The sequence below is a fragment of the Sapajus apella genome, unplaced genomic scaffold, assembly GCF_009761245.1.
Source record: "Sapajus apella isolate SASKATOON/1434 unplaced genomic scaffold, GSC_monkey_1.0 scaffold6, whole genome shotgun sequence".
Taxonomy (NCBI): Eukaryota; Metazoa; Chordata; class Mammalia; order Primates; family Cebidae; genus Sapajus; species Sapajus apella.
The window spans coordinates 5,755,631-5,770,870 of record NW_022436946.1 but is presented as its reverse complement, the minus strand read 5'-3'; the positions used below and the strand labels follow the sequence as shown (position 1 = coordinate 5,770,870).

The window sequence follows — 15,240 nt, the reverse complement described above, 5'->3', positions numbered from 1 at the left end:
CAAGCTTTAAATTACCTCTATCCTGAGCTCACAGGATGAGGGATGGGAGATGAGGTGAGACAGGGTCAAAGGAATTGTTCTAATGACCTTGCCGGACCTTTTCTGTGATCCCATACCAGGGTGTTGCCCATCTGAAGTGCTTAGAAATCATTGCTTTTGAGCAGTAATGGTCAGCATGGACTTTTGACCCTTCCACACTAGAATATTTGATATTTTGATTTTTAAAACATACTGTATTAGTAATTTTACATTTATTTGAATATTTGTGAGTAAAAATAGGAATGAGAAATGGCAGCCCCAGATTAGTACTTAGTTTATTTATTTTTTTGCATGTGAAATAATGACATTTGCTTCAGAAATTTACTAGCAGTTTTTGTATTTTGTTTTGCTTTATAAGAGCTGAAGTCTCTTAAGTATGTGTGTGTGTGTGTCTGTTCTGTAAGCAGATGGAGGTAAAGAAAAAAAATCATCATTATTGTAGATTAGAAGCTGATAAGTGCATCAGCTGAGTAATTTTTAAACAGAGAGGGAAACACTATTTTTATGTGAGCTCTTTTACATTCTTTGTAACCAACCTCTTTGCTATGGAATTGACTTAAAGATGAGCAGGGCTTTGGTATGTTTGAAAAGCACAGGACACGTCTGCTACAGGTTGATTGTGACAATACTTTGCTCAGGGAAAGAGGAGATAGGATAGGGAGAATGGAAGGCAGAGCAGAGCTCTCTGTCTCCTGCCGTTTCCTGTACAGGCGTTAGGTAGCACTGATCTTCGGGACTTGGTAACCCTTCCCATGCAGTGTGCCACGAGGTGGAAATGTCGAGTGAATCTGCTGCTGCCAGGAACTTCTAAAGGGTGGGCTTTTCCTCTTGTCCTGATTCCTTCCGATGAGCTGTATTTGGCCAGGTCTAGCCAGATTTATAAGCAACAGCTGTTTGAACAGTTACTTTGAAACAGTTACTGGATAGAACAAGCATTAATGTTGGCAGCAATTAAAAAACTGAAACCGATGCTTACGATGCTTACGCAGACACATACTCATCCTGGCTGTTCATTCCTATGGTGCCTCTGATGGGACATAAACACCAAAACTTGGATGTGGTAACTCTTTTATGGTCTTAATCTTGGTAATAATAAAGCAGTAATAATAAAATATTATTAATCTTGGTAATAATAAAATATTAATCTTGGTAATAATAAAATTATTATTCTTGGTGTTAGTCTTGGTAATAAGACAGCTACTATTAAGTGCATTGTTCTACGTTGCAGTCTCTCTTTTTCAGAATGATCAGACAAGATTGTTGTTTTGATTCCAGTTTTACAAATGAGTTACTAAGGCTCAAAGAAAAATTAGTTTCTCAAGGCCCCGTGGCTATGCAGGTGCTGAGCTTGGTAGTCAGACCTTAGCATTTCTTTATAGAGGCACACTGCCCCTTTTAGAACACATTGTGGTCAGAATTACACACAGGATTTTTAGTAGTGAAAATATTCTAGTGTGGCTTTATAGATTCCCTTCTATTCCCTTTGTCCTTGTTGAACCTGGGAGGTGGAGGTTGCAGTGAGCCGAGATTGCACCATTGCACTCCAGACAACAAGAGCAAAACTCCATCTCAAAAAAAAAAAAAGTGCAGAATGGAGACTAGCAGTGCAAGAATCTGCGGTGACAAGTTAAATGGAGAAATTTTAGAAGTCGTATTTTATGAACCCTTTTGAATGTATTCACACTTTCTCTATGTTTGCACTTCTGTCTTTTTTGGATGCACCTCTCTACCCATCCTGAGTGTGTCTTCCCAAGAAGCCTTCTCTATGCTAAGATCTTGGAATCCTGGAGCAAACACTGAAGAAGTCACCTATAACCAACTGAAAATATCTAAGAGTAGCAAGGGCCTCTGGATATAGTGTCAGACAGGCTGGAGAAGAGAGGAAGAAGCAGCTTGGGGAAAGCATGCAATGGGGCTGAAATGGCTTTCAAAGCTGTGCCAAGAATAAACGAGATGCAGAAGTGCTTAGGCAGGATGGTATGATATTAATGAAGGACGCAGAACAGTTTACCCAGATAAGCACTTTTTACTTGCCATCTTCATCAGAGAATGGCCTTCAAAACTAGAAAGGACAGAATAGTCATTATTGAGGGTGCTTTAGAGCCTGAACTAAGGGGACCACATGAAAAACCACTCAGAGCTCCTATAGATGCATACATCTGCATCACAAGTGGAATTTTTACCCATGATCTCAGGGTCACTCATGTCATAATCTTGTGAGAAATTACCGGAAAAATAGAGATGGAGGAATGCCCTAATTAATAGGAAACATTAGTTTCTAGAAGCTGAAGACATAAAGTAAGTTTGATAACAGTTCCTGGCCAAACTGTAAGACCCGATAACCGACTAGAGATCTTATATGTGCTTAGGAAAAGAATGTGGTGGTCACCAGGAATCAACATGGATTCCACTAATAGGCCTTGCCCAGACTCATTCCCTTTAAGTACTGCCTTCTTTTCTTTTCTTTTCTTTTTTCTTTTTTCTTTCCTCCTTCTCTCCCCCTCTTTCTTCTCTTTCTTTCTTTGGAGGAGGAAGTCTAGATTATTAGATGCACAGAGTAATAACATCTCACATTTGAAGATGCTCTCTCATTTACTTCAACTACTGCTTACAAATGAACTTTCTTGGCAAGTCTTGATTTCACCAAAGTATTTGAGATAATCTCTGATAACCTTATAAAAACTAGTTAGATCTTTGTGATAGATTCAAACATTATAAGGATCAGAATAGTTGGTTCTGGGTTACGTATTTTAAGGATGTTAAAAAATTGATGTACTTTCTAGAGCATGTTGATCAGGGTAGTGAGAGCAATACCTAGATATCATGTTCCACAGACATCATGGAACGAATTGGGAACGTGTAAACTGTGGAAGACTGGAGAAAAACATGGTGGCTTCCCACCTCTGGGAAGAAATGACGATGACTTCGGTATTGGAGCTCAAACTGCATCTACTTATTTGCATTCTGTTTTTTTCCTCTTGAGACCTACTTTCACTCTGTCTCCAGGCTGGAGTGCAGTGGTGCAGTCTCAGATCACTGCAACCTCCGTTTCCCAGGTTCAAGCAATTCTCCTGCCTCAGCCTCCCGAGTAGTTGGAACTACAGGCGTGCACCACCACGCCCAGCTAATTTTTGTGTTTTTAGTAGCGACGAGGTTTCACTACGTTGGCCAGGATGGTCTCCATCTCTTGACCTCGTGATCTGCCCACCTTGACCTCCCAAAGTGCTGGGATTAACTCACTGTGCATGAGCTACAGTGCCCAGCCCTTATTTGCATTCTTTAAAGCCCAGTTCCAGTGTTACCTTCTCTCTAAAGTCTCTTTCTCTTTGCAAAATGTTTGCTTTTGCATTTGCCTTTGAACCCCTATCACCATGCATAGTGACTGGATTATATATACAGTGGGTGCTTAATAAATGTTGGGTGAAAGAATGGAGCTGAGCAGTGGTCTGTGCAGGGTTTTCAGATAAAAAGGCATCCAAACAGCAGAAGTGACAACCATCTGTTGTATTCCCTCCACCGTGCATTTGTTTATTTCTGCTCTGAGTCACTAACTTTAGAGAAAAATTGTTCTAAATTATATCAGAGCAAAATATTTTATAGCTGATTATACCTAGAAATGCATTTTTCCCTGTAATTTGCATTTTAGATCATGGCTAATGCTTGGTTCACTGGAGAGCGTTTGGAAATGTTTAGAATGGTTACTAACCTGTCATCTTTTGAGAATTTCAGTCAAGAATGAAAAAAATAATTATTTTCAAAGTTGGAAGTTTTAACAAAAGGAATAAAATAAATGAAAACAATGCTATCAGAGCTTTAAAAATGGCTTTTGTTCCAGTGGCGATGGATCTTGAGATGTGGTAGGCTGAACGTCACAGAGTAATATCCCCCTCTGTTATCATGTTTGATTTAGGCTGATTCAACAATCATTGAGAAGTGGATCGATGGTGTGAAAGACTTCTTAATGAAACAGCAGGTTGCCCAAGGAGATGACACAGATCTACAGAGGCAGTTGGACCAGTGCTCTGTGAGTTCTGCTGATCTGGGGAACTTGTCATAAATAACATTTTCTTTTATGTGATTTGCTGCTGTTATTAAGATTGTGAGAATATAACATAGCATTAAATCTAGATAAAATATCTTTCATCTTAAAGCTTTTATGACTTTATAGCTAACAAAAGAATGACGGAGTCTTCATGTTTTTATTTTTGGCCATGGTGATAGATTTCTGAGAGGTTATAGAATAGAGAACAAGAAGAATTTTAGTTCATTAGGAGTCATTGTATATTGCTTTTCTTGTGCCACATGGTGAGGATTTAAGAAAAACATATTTAACAAATGAGTTTGCCAGTAGTAGTGCATGCAGTTTATATTTGGTGAAATCATCAGGCTTCTCTACATTAATTAAAAGACTATTCCCTACTGAGAGTCAAGTATTTCCAATCTAATTTAGCAGATGGCTGTATCAAGCACCCAGGTGAAATGAATTTATTAAGGCACAATATTTCTCAAGTAGTTAGAAGTACTGACTCTTAAGCAGTCTGCTTCTATAGTATTTCTAGGGAGATAAGCAGACAGACGATGATTATGGCATCCACTTGTATAGTAATGAACCCAACATGGCTTCTTTTATGTGTTCAGGCATTTGTTAATGAAATAGAAACAATTGAATCATCTCTGAAAAACATGAAGGAAATAGAAACTGATCTTCGAAGTGGTCCAGTTGCTGGAATAAAAACTTGGGTGCAGAGAAGGCTAGGTGACTATCAAACCCAACTGGAGAAACTTAGCAAGGAGGTGAGTTTTTTAACATTACTATCTATGGTTTTCAAAAGATGTAGACTGTAGCTTCTCCCAACTGACTAAATTTATTATGACCCATCCAGTTCATAAAACAATGGTCTAGAATAACTCCAGCATGGGTTGTGAGTTGGGGCAATAAAAGGCATCATTTTTTAAATTAAGAGAGGATATTAATTGTCCAGTTTGACTCAGGGCTTACCCATTCTTTTCTGAAATCTGGTTTGACACACATTTATGACATTTGCTTTACCCCTAAAACACTTGAGTGTGACCATTTATTTTCTTAGCAAATATTTCGTAATCAGTTGCCATGTACCAAGCATCATTCTAGGCACTGGAGGTACAGCACTGAACAAGGAAGAAGAAACTCCCCATTAGGAGCTTACATTCTAGTGAAGCAGATGGATAACAGATAATATGGAGGAATGGGAAGGAGTTACGGCTAGGTGGGTTATTTCAAATAGGGTGTTCAGGGAAAGGCTTTCTGAGATGGGGGCGTTTAAATAGAGAACTGAGTAAAGTAAGGGACGAGCCTTGTAAGGTTCAGATAAGAACATTCAGGCATGAAGAATAGCAAATTTTAAAACTTTATGGTGGGAATGAACTTGGTCTGTTTAATAAAGAATGAAAGCAGTATAGCTGGAAAAGAGCAGAGAGGAGTTAGGGGGTTGGAGAATGGTAATATTTGAGGGTAGAGGAAGGCAGAGGATGGATTAGCTGTGGCCTTGGAGGAAAGGACTGGGATTTTATTTCAAGTATGATATTACACAGAAATTCATTTGAAGATTTTGAACAGGGACGTGACATGTGATATTAGATCTTTTAAGATCACTTTGGCCTTTTGTTTCATTTTTTTTTTTAGCAATGGTGCCTTGCTCTGTCACCCAGGCTGGAGTGCAGTGGCACGATCGTAGCTCACTGCAGCCTTCCTGAGCTCAAGCAATCTTCCTGCCTCAGCCTCTCGGGTAGCTGGTACTATAGGTGTTTACCACCATCCCTAGCTAATTGTAGAAATATTTTTGGGCCAGATGCAGTGGTGCATGCCTGTAATCCCAGTACTTCGGGAGGCTGAGGTGGGTGGATCGCCTGAGTTCTGGAGTTTGAGACCAGCCTGGGCAACATGGTGAAACCTTATCTCTACAAAAAATGCAAAAATTAGCCAGGCATGGTGATGTGAGCCTATAGTCCCAGCTCCGTAGGAGGCTGAGGTGGGAGAATGGCTTGAGCCCAGATGGTGGAGGTTGCAGTGAGCTGAGATTGCACCACTGCACTCCAGCCTGGATGAAAGAGCCAGACCCTGTCTTAAAAAAAAAAAAAAAAAAAAAAAAAACGCATTGTAGAAATGGGGTTCTGGCTCAATGCTTTGGGAGGCTGAAGCAAGAGGATGGCTTGAGGTCAGCAGTTCGAGACCAGATGCCAGTCTGGTCAGATGCTGCAGACCTTAAGCCATCCTCCTGCCTCAGCCTCCCAAAGTGTTGAGATCACAGGCATGGGCCACTGCACTTGGCCTCTCTCTGGCTTTTGTGTGAATAGTTTGCTCTGGGAAGGCAAGAATGAAAACAGAAAGAATTCTCATGAGGTTACCACAGTCTTGGAGAGAGAGAGAGGATGGCCCCATGCACTAGGGAGGCTAGAGATGTAGTGATGGAGGGCATGAGAAATATTAGGTTTGAAAATAAAGAGGAGACCTAGGTAAAGAATTGGATGTGTGATAGGAGAAAAAGTGAATGGTCAAGGATGGCTCAGGATTTTAGCACAGCTTTCACTTTGTGTGAACTGTGGTGCCATTTACTGCAATGACGAAGGAGAAGGTTCTGTAGGTGTAAGTGAAATGATGACTTCCATTCTGAAGGGTTAATTTGATGCTAGAAGCTAAAGAAGAAAGATTAGTAACCAGGAATGGGGGTTCCCAGATGCTAGGTGGAAAAAGCTTTTCACAGTGCCTAATGCTGAGGATTGCTGGGGCCAATCAAAACTGAAAGTCCAGCTTTGAATTTGATAAGAAGGAGGAATTTAATAACGAGAAAATAGGGCCAGAGAACTGGTGGGGAAAAAGTCATAGTGAAGAGTGTCGAGGAACGTATGGGGACTGAGGAACTGGGACACCACACATAACCGACTTTGAGAAATTCCTCTCTTCAGAGGAGCAGAGAAATGGGTGGGTGCTGGTGATAGGAATCCAAAGAGGTGGTTTTGTCATTTTTAATAATAAGAGATACTGCAGATATTTGCATGCCAAGTAGAAGGACCTCACCTAGAAAAAAAAATGATGATGCAGAAAGAGATGGAGATAGGAGAATTTCTCAAGTGAGGTCTGCGATTATGCAAGGATGAGATCCACCATCTAAGTTAAGATGTTGGCTGTGAGATATGGCTTCTTTGTGGTAATGGAAGGGAGGAAATAATATAGGAAGAGTAGAACTGGGAGGTATCCTCTCCCGATTGCTTTGATTTTTGTTAGTGGAATAATAGTGAGGCTTTATATAGCTGAAATGAGTGACAAAGGAGTGAAAATAGAGGATTCAATGTGAAATACAGGCATACTCATGGAGATAGTGTGCATTTCTTAATAAAATGCTTTTGGCTAACGTTTGGATCAGAAAAATTTATATTTGCATAACTGAATAATTTGCTTTGTTTTTGTTGTTTTACCCCAGCTAACTTATTTTGAACATGTTCAAACGTAAAGAAAAGTTAAAAGAATGATAAAAAGGAACAGCTGTATATCCAGAGACTTGCTAATGTTTTACCACATTTGCTTTCTCTCTTTCTGCCCTTCTCTTTTTTTTTTTGTTTTTTTTTTTTTTTTTTTTGAGACAGAGTTTCACTTATGTTACCCAGGCTGGAGTGCAATGGCACGATCTCGGCTCACCGCAACCTCCGCCTCCTGGGTTCAGGCAATTCTCCTGCCTCAGCCTCCTGAGTAGCTGGGATTACAGGCACGCGCCACCATGCCCAGCTGATTTTTTGTAGCTTTAGTAGAGATGGGGTTTCACCATGTTGACCAGGATGGTCTCGATCACTTGACCTCGTGATCCACCCACCTCAGCCTCCCAAAGTGCTGGGATTACAGGCGTGAGCCACTGCGCCCGGCCTGCCCTTCTCTTTACACACACACACACACACACACCCTTTTTTTGGTACTTTTGAACAGGAAGTTGAAAATATCATGCCACTTCACCCCTGAATACTCTAGCATGATTCTCCATGCATGAAGGCGTCCTTCCGCAAAACCACAAAACCATGATCACACTTAAGAAACTAATAATGTTACGCTCTCATCTCTTATCCTAGCTAAATTCAAATTTTTCTTGATATGCTATAATGTGATGGCATATGCCTTAAGGAACTGGGGTTTTTGAGAAAATAAATAGAGAAAGTGGTTTGGAAGTGGCAATGAAGATTGAGGAAGGTGATGAATAGGTTTGTATCTTGGTCCGTCCGCCCATCCATCCATCCATCTATTTATCCATCCATCTACATACATATGATTACAAAGAATTCATTGTGAATTACTGATTCAAAACATGGGAATAAATATATGCGAAATTTAAAATGTCCTCAGCAAGGAGATAACCACATGTGTGAATAATTATTTAGAACATTTCCAGATGATTGCATTACATTGACTAGCAAAATGTTGAAGTAGTTTTGGACAAACATAATTTTGCCAAATTTTCATTTTGCTAAAAAAGGACAGGCATATCAAACAAATCAACAAAGATAGTCTATATTTCTTCTATTATATTCATGATATCCTGAAAAAAAAGGAACATTTTAATGTCAAAAAATAGTATATATTCTCAGGATAATTAAAGATAATTTTGAGGGTTTTTAGTTGTTGTTGGAAAGCGTATGGTTGTGTCTTTATTTTCTTCCTTTATCTTTGGATCTGTGAAAATTATATAGCTGACTAGTGTTCAAAAAGTACACGTACAGAGAATTTTCTGGAAGCGAGGCCCTGGAATCCCTCTCTCTGTTTCTCTTTGTGTGTGTGTGTGCATGCCTGTATTTCAGTGAAAAGCTCACCCTGATGATCAGCCGGGTGATTGTGAGTGTTGCTGGTACCAGCTCCTTGGTTACTCTGTGGGGACAGTAGAAGGAAAGCTCTCGTTTGGTCCTGTCTGTTTTTATGCCTGAGATCCTATCTGGAGGGAGGGACTGGGAAAGCCTCCATCTCTTGCTTAACTCGAACTTCTGTGAGAACCATCCAGTTCCTGTGCTGGCCTTCGGTTGCTGTCAATCTAGCAGCCAAGCAAGCCCTGGCAGAGTGGCCTCTACTGTGGTGTTGAGCATCAGGCTGAACCTGCCAAGGAGGGGTTGGACGGCGACTGCAGAACAGTGTCTTCTCTCATAGGAGAAGTCAGTTTGTAGTTATGGGGAGGAGCGCTCTGAAAAATATTTCTAGACTTCTCTGAAATTTTTAAGTTACTGAATCAAAATCAGACAACTATTTTTACTGTAACGTTTTTGCGTCTGCTTGGCATATACAAATATAGTAGATCTCAAAACCAAAATTGTGTAGTGCAGTGTCTTATGACATCTTTAATAGCAGATTCTTCCTCCCTGTTCTTTAAAAGTGAAATGTTAATGGGAAATTCAGCTAAAAAGAAGAAAATGAACATTTTGGTTGCTTCTAGATTATTATTATTATTATTATTATTTGAGACGGAGTCTCACTCTGTTTCCCAGCAGTGGTGCGATCTTGACTCATTGCAGCCTCTGCTTCCCACGTTCAGGCAATTCTCCTGTCCCCGCCTCCCAAATAACTGGGACTACAGGCAGTAGTAACCTAAGGAAGTTCAAAACCATCAAGTAGTAGAGAAAACTAAAGGGAAAAGTGAAAGTCTGTTTTATTTTTATTTTTTTGCCAATACGTGCCACCAGGCCTGGCGAATTTTTGTATGTTTAGTAGAGACGGGGTTTTGCTGTGTTGGCCAGGCTGATCTGGAACTCCTGACCTCAGGTGATCTGCCCACCTTCGCCTCCTAAAGTGCTGTGATTACAGGTGTGAACCACCAAGACTGCTTCTAGGTTTTTTGTTTTCACTTTTTTTTGTTATAGACAGTGCTACATTAAATTTACCTCATATATGTGCTTTTACTGTGACAGATTAGATTCCTACATCTGGGATTACAGTGATACATTTTCAAAATTATAATAGATATTTCGAGATAAGAGTATTATCCAAAATATGATATAGAATCCCAGTTATAAGATTATTTTCATTATTACTTATATTCCACAGCATTAGTATGAAATGTATGAGTTGTTACTTGAATTTTAAAACATGCAATTCATTGTGGGAAGTTATTGCTGTGCCTTTAAATATTAAGAGCTAAAATTTGACATTGAAAACACATTAACATTTGTTTATTTGGGGGAATGGCTTTTCCTTTGCAGATTTCTACTCAGAAAAGTAGGTTGTCTGAAAGTCAAGAAAAAGCTGTGAACCTGAAGAAGGACTTGGCAGAGATGCAGGAGTGGATGACCCAGGCCGAGGAAGAATACCTGGAGCGGGATTTTGAGTACAAGTCCCCAGAAGAGCTTGAGTGTGCTGTGGAAGAGATGAAGGTGAGGTGGGGACAGCCAGTACCAACAGGCTTCATGCCTCCCTCCTCCCCTTGAAACAGCCCATCAGTCACCTCTCTAGCGGTCAAGCACTCTATGCACATAGCATCTTTCACTGTAGTTTTTTGAATTAAAAAAACTTAAAAGGGTAGCTGCTATGATTTTAGCGGGGGAAGGAAGCCAGGAGCCCACGTGTTTGGCTTGGCCCATGAGTTGAGTCCATGGGGGCCTGTGAGACAAGCTCTTAAGTCAGACCTTTGGGAGGCTATGGAGAATGACTTAAAAATCTCTGGTAGTGAGTGTGAAGAAGAATGATCACTTTTTTAATCTGGGTAAATACACAAAACATTGACCATTTTAATGTTTTTTTTTTTTTTTTTTTTTTTTGAGAGGGAGTTTTGCTCTTGTTGCCCAGGCTAGAGTGCAATGATGCACTATGGGCTCACTGCAGCCTCTGCCTCCCGGGTTCAAGCAATTCTCCTGCCTCAGCCTCCTAAAAGTAGTTGGTATTATAGGCTCCTGCCACCATGCCTGGCTAATTTGTATTTTCAGTAGAGACGGGGTTTTGCTATGTTGGCCAGGCTGGTCTCGAATTCCTGACCTCAGGTGATCTACCCACCTAGGCCTCCCAAAGTGCTGGGATTACAGGTGTGAGCCACCACACCCAGTGGCCATTTTAATTTTTAAGTGCACAACCCAGTGACATTAATTGCATTCATCACTATTTCCAAAAATGTTTATGAAGAATTGTTTTTTGTAAAGGGAACAAAAGAGACCTCCCAAGCTGTCTGGGGTTTATTCTTATTTTCTTGGGTACTAATCTTCCAGTTAATACATACAGTACATGTGAACACCAGCGTTTCATTAGAGCAGATGGGAGTAGCAGTGGGAATGCATCAGGGGAGTTCATATTAGTTGGATTCAGTGGGAACATTTCCTGTAAACTTGCACTCCTGTGTCGATAGTCTTGAGCGCTCTCTTTCTATATATAATAGAAGAACTGGGCATCGTTCCCAAATTTCTAACACAACTTCAACTGCCTTGAGTGCTCAAGCCAAAGGAGATCATGTTTTCGAAGCTTTCTTTTTCCTATAAGCTTAAGCAACACAGTGAATGTTTTACCTCAAAGTTAACTTGCCTAGAAGTGTAACTAAAGCAAAAATCTCTGTGCAGATTTTTTCAAAAAGGGGATTAGATGACATTCATGCATTATTATACATGAATCAAAGTACATGTGACAGGAGGCTTGTATGGAAGTTGTATTTTCACTGAAACATCTTTTTGTAAGGTAGCTTTTTTTGAAAGATTTAAAAATACTCAGTTCATAAGGTACTTTTAAATAGGCTCCCATGTTAAGAATTGTGTCATTTATTATCTTTCTTAACACTATTGGCATTGTAGTTCTGTGGATTTTCAAAGTTGCCATAGATCAGATTTGAGAAAAATGATATATAACTATTTGGGCAACATTTTACTTATTGTTATTCTTTCAAACAGCCATTAGGACTTACACAACTGCTACACTTAATTAATTCCTTAGATTATAATCTAATAAAGTTCAAAACCATTAAGTAGTAGAGAAAACTAAAGGGGGAAGTGAAAAAAAATTTCTATTTTTTGCCATTAAATACTTTTACACCAACCTAATAGGTTGATTTTCCTGAACGTGAGATTGTTTCTCTTGAGCACTGAGAAAGAGCTATTTCTGGATGAGATCATCTCAGTCTAACTTTGACATTAAAATTCCATTAATTAACAGTAGGGTACATGTGCCTATGTTCTAGCGTTCTAGAATTTTAAAAATAGTTTAAATTATTTAGAGAACTTTTAAAAAAGGATACTTCTACCATAGTGTACCTCAATTTTTGTGAAAATTTGTTTATCACAGTGTAATCAGCTCAGACCTCCAGTGATCAGTTGAAATTCACTCAGTTAAATTCTGATCTTGAACCCGGACTTTGAAAATACTTCATGTCAGTAAACATAATTTGGGTAACATATGTTAACACTGCTGTTAGCAAATGAAAACATTTGTGGGGGTTGAGTACATTGGATGCATAAGTGAAATTTTAGAGTTAGTGTTCTTATTTAAAAACACTCACTGGACTGGGTGCAGTGGCTCACGCCTGTAATCCCAGCACTTTGGGAGGCCTAGGTGGGTGGATCACCTGAGGTCAGGAGTTTGAGACCAGCCTGACCAACATGGTGAAACTCCGTCTCTACTAAAAATACAAAAGTAGCTGGGCATGGTGGCACATGTTTGAAATCCCAGCTACTCGGAGGCTGAGGCAGGAGAATTGCTTAAACCAGAAGCAGAGGTTGCAGTGGGTGAGACTCCACCTCAAACAAACAAACAAATAAACAAACCCCACCAAACAAACAAACCCACAAAGAAGCACTCACTGTTACCTAAATAACATTCCTTTTCGGCAGTTAGAATCATCCAGATGTTTTAACTTTGGTTTAATTCTTGAAGAAAAAAAATTGGTTACTGAGAAAAGGAGACATTGTTCAAGTTCATCCATCCTTTCTTGGAACAGAGGGCAAAAGAGGATGTGCTGCAGAAAGAGGTGAGAGTGAAGATTCTCAAGGACAACATCAAGTTGTTAGCTGCCAAGGTGCCCTCTGGTGGCCAGGAGTTGACGTCTGAGCTGAATGTTGTGCTGGAGAATTACCAACTTCTTTGTAACAGAATTCGAGGAAAGTGCCACACTCTAGAGGTATGTTACTTTTTTTTTTTTTTTTTTTTTCCTGTGATGTATTTCTGAGATCCAAACTCTGTAATGTTCTGACCATTTTCAAATCTTGGAGAAAACTTTTTTATTTCAAATTCTGGATCATAAAGGAAAAATAGTTCTGGGGGAATAGGTTGATAAAAATGAAAGAGGGGTTGAAAACAGGAGAACAGAATCTGTCCCTAATTATCAAAAGGTTCTTGGGCAAGTCATTTTATATTTTCAGACTTGACTTTTTTTTGCATGTGCAATCAAGGTTTTCATGTAACAGATGATCTGTGGGGCCGGTTCCAGTCCAAAAATTGCAGAGCACATTGCAAGCATCTCTTTTGTTTTGCCTGGATGAGTACACAGGAAGGAGTTATTTTCTTTTGAGTGGTGTCTAAAGTACAAGAGTCATCCAAAGGAAAAACGGAACAGAACTTAAATATGCTACTATTTTACTGGGCCTTAGATGAAATACCTTTTTTTCCCCTCCCTGGCCATTACATGTAAAATGTAGATGATTCTGTGAAAATTTTTTTAAAACAAAGATCAAGTTTTTGCTTGTTTGTTTTTATAGTAGTATGACTTTTGCTATTGCTTGTTGGAAGATTTAAGAAGCCTTTCAATTTACAATTTAATTTACATTCAATTCTACGTAAAACAAATCATTGTATTGTGGTAAATCCTGAAATGGTAAAAAATGGCAACTGCAGTATTTAACCTAAATATTGATCATTCATTTGTAAATTCATTCATTGCTTGTTCTAAACTAATTTTGTGCTAAGATAAGTATGTATAATTGAGGCTAGTTAGTAAGATACTTGATTTGGGGTCAGTCTGCTTCTTGGGAGTGGTCTTCTTTAAGTCTTCTTTTTTTTTTTCCCTTAAGAAAAGAGGTCATGCTTGCATCTGAGCGGATTTTTTTTTCTTGTAGAAATGGGGGGACTAGAAACTATTTTTTCTTTTATTTTAACTCAGGGATTGGCAAATTATGGCTGAGGGATTTTTTTTCCATTTTGTTTTGTTTTAAGACAGGGTTTTGCTCTGTCACCTGTGCTGGGGTGCAGTGGTGTGATCACAGCTCACTGAAACCTCAGATTCCTGGGCTCAAGTGACACTCCTGCCCCTGCTTCCTGACTTAGCTATGACTACAGGCTTGCAATGCCACACCAGCTAATTATTTTTCTTTCTTTATTTTTTTTTTGTAGAGATGGGGGTCTCACTATGTTGCCCAGGCTGGTCTTGAACTCTTGGGCCCAAGCCATCTTTCTGCCTTGGCCTACCAAAGTGCTGGGATTACAGGCATGAGCCACTGTACATGGATTGGCTAAGGGGTTTAAATCTAAGTTGTAGTTTGTTTTTGGATACCTGGTTAATTAAGAATGCTTTATATATTTCTCAAGGGTTGTACAACACACCCCCTACCTCCAAGAAGAATCTGTGATGGGAACCAAATGTGTCCCTCAAAACCTAAAATATTTACTGTTTAGTCCTTTGTAGAAAAACACACTGCTTCCTGATCTGGTAAGCATACTTCATATGGAATGTGGACCAGCAGGTGCCTTCACTCATTCAGTACATCCAAAAGAGGACAAGCCCAGGAGGCATCCAGCTGAGTTCTTTCTCCTAAACTTGCCACTCAAATAAGTTCCTCTTGTAATAAGGGATTATGAATTTATAAATGTATCCACCCCCTACACGACCCCTGGGTCCCTGCTCTGGAAACCTTAGAGGGGAATGAGTGATCAAAACCAACACAATAAGAATTAAGAATAGTGTAACTCCGGTTTTGATAAAATGCGGCTCTCTTCTTATATAGACATGTCTTCATGAATTTAGAAAACATTGGGAAGGCTACCCTGCAAACTTTTATATCAATTAGCTCTGAGTTGGAACTGGGTGGGACCCAGGGGATTTCAATTTTCTATGACATCATTTTTTAAAAATTTTATAATCTGGAGCAATTTTTTCCTTCTGTTCAAAAAACAAACATTTTTTTTTTTTTTTGAAATGGATTTGCACTCTTGTTGCCCAGTCTGGAGGGCAGTGGCGTGGTCTGGACTCACTGCAACCTTCATCTCCTGGGTTCAAGCAATTCTCCTTGCTCAGC

At 39.5% G+C, this 15,240-nt stretch overlaps 1 protein-coding gene across 11 annotated transcripts in view; it reads left to right on the top strand.

Annotated features, from left to right (window-relative positions):
* UTRN (utrophin) overlaps window positions 1–15,240 on the top strand; it is a 536,298-nt gene that overhangs the window by 147,539 nt on the left and 373,519 nt on the right. For all 11 annotated transcript variants that reach the window (XM_032274352.1, XM_032274350.1, XM_032274353.1 and 8 more), the window contains 4 exons: window positions 3,950–4,063; window positions 4,678–4,833; window positions 10,243–10,413; window positions 12,951–13,130. In XM_032274352.1, the coding sequence (XP_032130243.1) occupies window positions 3,950–4,063; window positions 4,678–4,833; window positions 10,243–10,413; window positions 12,951–13,130 (621 nt within the window). The remainder of the gene's footprint in view (window positions 1–3,949; window positions 4,064–4,677; window positions 4,834–10,242; window positions 10,414–12,950; window positions 13,131–15,240) is intronic.